Below are 6,944 nucleotides of genomic sequence, written 5' to 3'. Positions count from 1 at the left end.
GTCGGCAAGCTCGTATTTTTCACACTTTCTTAATACTTGTGGTTTTGTTATTGCTAGACTATTATAAAACGTATAGATAACTTTAACCAAACAATGTAAGTTTCTTGCTGAAGAAAACATGGGATGGCCGCTGGCGACGTTCGAGCTTACGCCTTGACAAGCGATGCCAGCATTGTAATTCCGACGTTTCAGTCTAGAAGTCACGGGTTCGATTCTTAATTCGTCCAATGTATTGACTCAAATTCTTTAGTTCAAGCTATTTTATTTTCATTTACATGATAATTGACAAATAATAAACGATTCATATTGAGTAGGAGTTTTTGGATTGAGTAGGAATCTTGAAAAAAACTTTTTTAGAAACTCTCTCCGTAAGCAGTATCTCAAAGAGTATGTATAAAATGAGAACAATTATACATGAATATTTGTGTTACATTTATTCAAAACGATTTCAATATAGATTTGCTTCTTTACATGTACAAGAAAGTATGCAAATTTGCATTCTATTTGTCCTTATCGAACCGATTCTTCCCAATATGACCATGGTCCCATGTTTTACGCCGGACACACAAAACAATCAAGTTTGCTTCAAGACCTGAAATGTCTTTATTATCTATGCATTTTCCTTCGGTTTGTAAATAATTGATATACAACTTCGCCCAGGTGGGCAACAATAAATAAATACAAATAAGATTATTCAACATAAGGTTAATCATCATGATGCGGTGCAATTCTAGCGCTAATGTATACGGTGCCACATTTATTGGTGCGGACCCATGATACGATACGAAGAACTCGGTCAATTGTTATGCTTTTATGATTTTTAAGGACTTAAACAGCATTAATTTGTTTGCAACATTCTATGTATACATTTCTTTGATGCTTGCAGTTATATTTAATGTAACAACGTTGGTAGAACGTTATGTAATGAGCATGATAATATGCAAATACTAAAGTTGTTGAATTAACATAAGGGAATGTATCATACAAACCACTTTCGGTGGTGAGCTAGCTTTACACCGACAGGATTTGTGTGCCTTGAAACGTTACGTTAATAATTATTTTGATTGACAACAGAATTTTCTAATCTAAAAGGTATTCCAAGTGATGGTTTTCCCTAAGCAAGCTCTAGCTGTTTTTTTATTAAAACAAAGAAAACGTACAAGTCTTTGGTAAAAACTAGGTAAAAACAAAAACCTTCAATGATCATAATATTCCGTAGAAACACTTTTTTTAATACACTTAGTTCAAAAGTGTGACTTTAGGTCGTTTCCATCATGCATGTTGTGTTTATGTGTTTGTTTTGTCTAAAATGATAAGATGCTGCATGCAGGATGATAAATTATCGACGGTACGCGGGAAAATGATGCGTATACTATTGATAGCTGTTGTCTATCTGATCAAAATCAGAGAACTATTTTATGTACATGAAATACTACACGGAATATTTATTTAGTTTTGTAAATGGCTTTCTTAGAGATAAAATAAACAAGGTATACTATACTTCAATTGATAATCAACATATATTACATACATTTGGACTCATTTAAATATTATCATTGAAACAAATGTTAAAAATTGGAAACTATATCTATACAGTATGGTAAAAAATAAAACATTATGTTCAAAAGGGTACATACAACTCTGGTTTTTATTTTACACAAAAAGGTGTGCTAAACGGATTTATTTTTCTGTTTTCTTTTGTCGTTGGCGGTAAATACTGAAAATGAGCGGAAAAATACGATGCTTATTTACGATGATGTAGTTGGCGGGAAAATGGGCGGGGCTTATTTTATCCCTATTGAAAATCGTGTAAAGCTGGATTATGCTGATCTGAATCATGATGGTTTGACAATGTAAAGCAAAGAAAGTATCTTATGTTTTGTCGGCGTATACACGAACAATGACAAAATTACTTGTTGACATTTTAGTAAATATTGCCAATTTATAATGTTGCAGTGCTTTGATTTAAAATATCAGCGGTTGTAAAAGGTATAATTTTGTATTGTGTATCGAAATTGCTTAACTAGTTTGTTGATATTGATTTTCCACGCGTGTAATTAGATACAATGTGTAACGAGTGTGCAAAAGGCGTTGCATTCCTTGTTAATTAATAGTAAAGAGGGATACATATTTGCTGATATTTTTTGTTCAACTATTGATAGAATGTCAATCTACTGTGCTTCAAGTAATTAACCATACGTCGAAAGGAAACGTTTTTATTTATATTATAGGATGGTGTTTGATAATAAACAACATGACCTATAACAATCCTTGTCACAACAGAAAAGGATCTAATCAAGATAAAGGTTTATCACGAATTTATTATTTTCAAATATTGCTTGGACATTAATTAAGGTTATGACTTCTTTCCTATCATTTTCCACACTACACCCTTTACGTTTATGTTTACTATACATTTAACCAGTTTAATTTTTTAAAATTGTCCCTATTTTAAGATATAACTTATAATTAATTAAAATGAAAAGAACTAATGTTACAAGTATTTAATACATATGTACGCGCAAATTGTTTTAGACGCGTACACAGCTGTCTATCCTATTTTGGCCTGCAGCTGTGTACACTAAAATATATATTTTTATCTCCCTTTTTATTTCACACTACCGCTATTTGACACAGCGTATTATTATTTCGAGTACAAGTAGGATTAAATATAAATATTTTGTTATTGGATCCTCTATTTCATTATATATTTTGATATTACATCTTGCAAAAACTTTCGGTTTATTGGTTACATTTGAAAGTGAATTTTTCCATACACTATGAGTTACTTTTACAAATTTTTGTAGTAAAAATTAAATATGTATATTTCAGTTAGATATAAAACGAATAGACGATCTGCTTGTTTTACTATTTTAGACCGTCTGAAAGAAGTATTTGATCGACTTAAATTCAAAACAGATCCGAGAGACGATATGCATGGCGAAAACATGGATACAATTTTGAAGGAATATGCTAATAAGGATCACACTGACATGGATTGTTTTGTCTGCTGTATCTTATCGCATGGAAATAAAGATGGAGTGGTTTGTTGCGATAAAAACTGTGTTAGTATTGAAACAATAACTGGTTATTTTCGAGCGTCATGTTGCCCAAGTCTCGCAGGAAAACCAAAACTCTTTTTTTTTCAAGCATGTCGAGGGATTGATCATATGGGCGGTGAGTTTTTAAAGCATCGAAATATTACACATATAAGCTATGACAGATTTAAATTAATGGCAGCTTATTTTAGTAGATTTAGATACATAAATTTAACATTTACAATTTTAGGAAAAGAAAATAGATTTAGAAAGTAATTTACAGGGTTTGAAATATATATATATATATATATATATATATATATATATATATATATATATATATATATATATATATATATATATATATATATATATATAATGTTTATAGTTTAAACAATATTTTATTTATAAGTATTACATTTACATGATAATTGACAAATAATAAATAGTACGGATTGAGTAGTAAGCTTAAAAGCTTTTTAAGAAACTCTTTCCGTCATCACTATCTCAAACAGTATGTAAAATGGTAACAATTATATGCATTTTTGAGTTAAATATACATAGCATTTTCGCTATAAACTTGCTTCTTTACATGTACAGGAAAGTTAGCAATTTACAATCTGGTTTTTCCTAATCGAAACGACCTTTATAATAAAATATTGACATAAAAATGTGAAAGAAAACCCTATAGCTCTATAGCATAAATACACGTAAGTGATAAATGCACAAATAAGCACGTTTAAACTTATCAAGAAAAATAATATAACTTTTAAACATGATGTTATAATGTTTGTTTGCTATTTGTTTATTTTGGGTGAGATGCTGGACACCCGTATGCAGACGTACAAGTTGTTGTGATACAATGATATAATTAAAGCGTGAATGGGTACATATGTACTTAGCTTCAATAGTTTGAAAATTTCAGATTAGATTAAAAGAGCTCTTGTTTGATTACCAACTGGTATACAAACTGTCTTATTTTGTATAAGATTTAATATTTAATGGTTGGTGCAGTCTGGGTCTTAGTTCAACACGACTATATTGTTGTAGTATTTATAGTTCCAGTAATTTGATGGATGTTTTAAGTATTGCTGCTTGAAAACTGTATGATAACCATGTAGATAAGTTGCCGGCATTTCCGGTCCGTTTTTTGGAAAAGAAAAAAAAGAGTAATATTTATGACTGTGTCGTCGGTGTTAGCGCCGGCGGCGTCTGCGTTGGTAATCCTTTCCGTTAATGTCCATTTCCCACAAACTATATCAGCTATACACTTCAAACTTCATACACATTATAATTGGCATAAAGGACGCCAAAAACAACAGATTTTTTTGCAAAAGTTTTGCCTCTATTTATAAGCGCTTTTATGCATCTAGTCGTCCGTCTGTCAATCCATTTAACGATAATGGCACTGCCCCAGCGGTCACTTAGTCAGGAAAACATATTTACATGTATGCATTATTGTGCAAAGTATAATATAAAGATCTTAGTAATTTGGCATGCGTCATGTATACATAGAAGATCCTTTGAATAGTTACAAAATCACTGATACTAAGGAAAAAGGTATGCCCAGGAGCAGGAATGGAAGGGGTGTAAGTCTCACGCAATATGTATGCAATATGTACACAGATTTATAATGTTATGCATGTCCATGTCTTAAAAGTCTTTATTTCCTATCTGCAACGTGCAAAGCCTAAATATTTATAATGTAACATCACTTGTTTTTGCTTTATAAGAGTAGAATTATTATTTTTGTACTAGTCATAAACTTACTTTGAATGTCTGCGTGGGTATTGATGTTATTAATGTAAAGGAATTTAATGAAAAATAAAATAGCATTTTGACATTTGATAACTATTAGACATGTTATTTTGAATTTTTATCATTTGAAAAACCAACACTATTCTTGTTTATACTCCGTGAAAATTGCATGGAGATAAATGAGCCGTCCAGTTAGCTCAATAGATAGAGCGTTGGACTGTGAATCGAGCGATTCGGGTTCGATTACCGGACGGTGTAGGCCTCTTTCGTTGTGATTCATCACGAAATCCTTTCTACAGTCATAACGTTACCTTAGTGCAATGACTGAATAACTGTTATTGAATTTAGAAGCACTTATTACTTTATTGTCCTAATGTGACAATTAGCTCTGTTTCTCTGCTCTGGTATATACAACAGCAAAAGTGAAGGAAAACTATTACTAGTTAACTGATCGGCAACCAGCCCAGAAACAATGCGAAGGCTACACTGTGCTCTGGTAAATTCATTGTGGCTTACTGTCGTGAATGCAATTAATATGGATGCAAATTATCCCCACTTTGTACCTCAAAATTAAAACTATAAGGGCACAACATAAAACATGTTCCAGACAAGTGAAATAAATGGGTCACCTCTCTTATTTAAAATAATTTGTGATAACCTTTTATTACTTAAAACAAATTTGCATTCGGGCGTGTATGGCCAAGCCTTTGCAGTACTATTGTTCATCTTGGATTTTGCCCTGGTTAACATTTTTGTTTGCGTCCATTATTCAGATACTTTCAAAGTACTTCGCTTCGGACTTAGAATGCATTATAACTTTCTAAGTATAACAGCATTACATTCCGGAACGTTTTGCCCTTCTGTCAATTTATATCAATTTCTAAAAGACAACAATAGCTTTTTTACTTGCAACTTGAAATAATTTTTGTTCTCCCAATGGCAAAATCTAGATATATTTCTATAGGACAGCTAATCTTCTGATTTATATTTGCTCAGTCATTTCCCTTTTTGACTTTGTGGACAGCCTTGTTATGGTGCATTTCTAAAAGATATCAAAGACATACACTTTAAACGTGAAAGGCATTTTTTGCGCAATAATCTCAATAATTATTTAGGATATTTGCAAAGTTTTCAAAAACTATTATATATATTTAGAACAACTAAGGGTATGCAAGACTGCTAAACACATTTGTAGTTTATAACCCCTTTTCTATTTTATTTTTATTTATCTATTCAGCACTGACAAAAATGGAGCGCACTATCCACGGATTGGTCTTCTTATATTTTATTTTTTAATTGGCGTATTGTCTGTGATATGCAGGCTTTATATCTTTTCACATTTCATCATTTATATGCCGTTGCCCTTTTTCTAGTGAAGTAAACTTTTGCACATTAACCATTTTTTCTGACTAAGTATATTATTTTCTAAGGGTGGCAAACAGATGGTCCCATTGCTTTGGACGGTGAAAAGAATCTTAAAGTTGGATCACTTCCAGATGAAGCTGACTTTCTACTTGGTTTTGCTACAACATCTGGATATGTGGCTTTCAGACATAACATAAATGGATCAATATATATTCAAACGCTGTGCACACTATTGGAAAAATATGCATCAGAGTAAGCACTAACGTTTTATAAATATTAATATACATGTAGTATTTTATCATAATTATTCCTCGTTCATATCTAACGGAAAAAATTAGTGTTGCTATTTGTTTTACTTTTATACAATGTTTGTTTCTCTGTTTTGTTTTTTCTCTCCTTCCTTCCATCAATCCCTCCTTTTTACAAATTTGTCTCAACTGGCGCACTGATATAGATAACATGTTTATAACGTCTATTAGAATACAATTATACTTTCAAAAAAACAAAACATAAATGGTTTAACAAACAAATATGTTATTAAGTTTACTATGTTCATCAATACCAGTTGTATCAACTTATTGCATTTAAAGTAATCATCTTTCGCAATGAATTGACAAAATTGATAGAATAAAACAACATAATTTTTTAACTTGGCCTATAAATCAGGTTTGTCGACAACTAACGCATCTTGGTCTCTTGAGAAAAAATTAAGAAAAAAAACTGACGAATGCCTCCAATATATACAAATCAATTACAATATATATATTTCAAACCCTGTAAATT

The 6,944-nt window shown here is 31.2% G+C and overlaps 1 protein-coding gene across 1 annotated transcript; it reads left to right on the top strand.

Annotated features, from left to right (window-relative positions):
* The first annotated feature begins 2,948 nt into the window (after nucleotides 1-2,948).
* LOC132747760 (caspase-8-like) lies at nucleotides 2,949-6,417 on the top strand. Its single transcript, XM_060737254.1, has 2 exons — nucleotides 2,949-3,177; nucleotides 6,227-6,417. The coding sequence occupies exons 1-2, from the start codon at nucleotides 2,949-2,951 to the stop codon at nucleotides 6,415-6,417; spliced, it is 420 nt and encodes a 139-aa protein (XP_060593237.1).
* Nucleotides 6,418-6,944: the final 527 nt, after the last annotated feature.

Source organism: Ruditapes philippinarum, unplaced genomic scaffold (assembly GCF_026571515.1).
Source record: "Ruditapes philippinarum isolate M1 unplaced genomic scaffold, ASM2657151v2 ctg11108_1_1_1_1, whole genome shotgun sequence".
Taxonomy (NCBI): Eukaryota; Metazoa; Mollusca; class Bivalvia; order Venerida; family Veneridae; genus Ruditapes; species Ruditapes philippinarum.
This window is presented reverse-complemented; position numbering and strand designations above follow the sequence as displayed.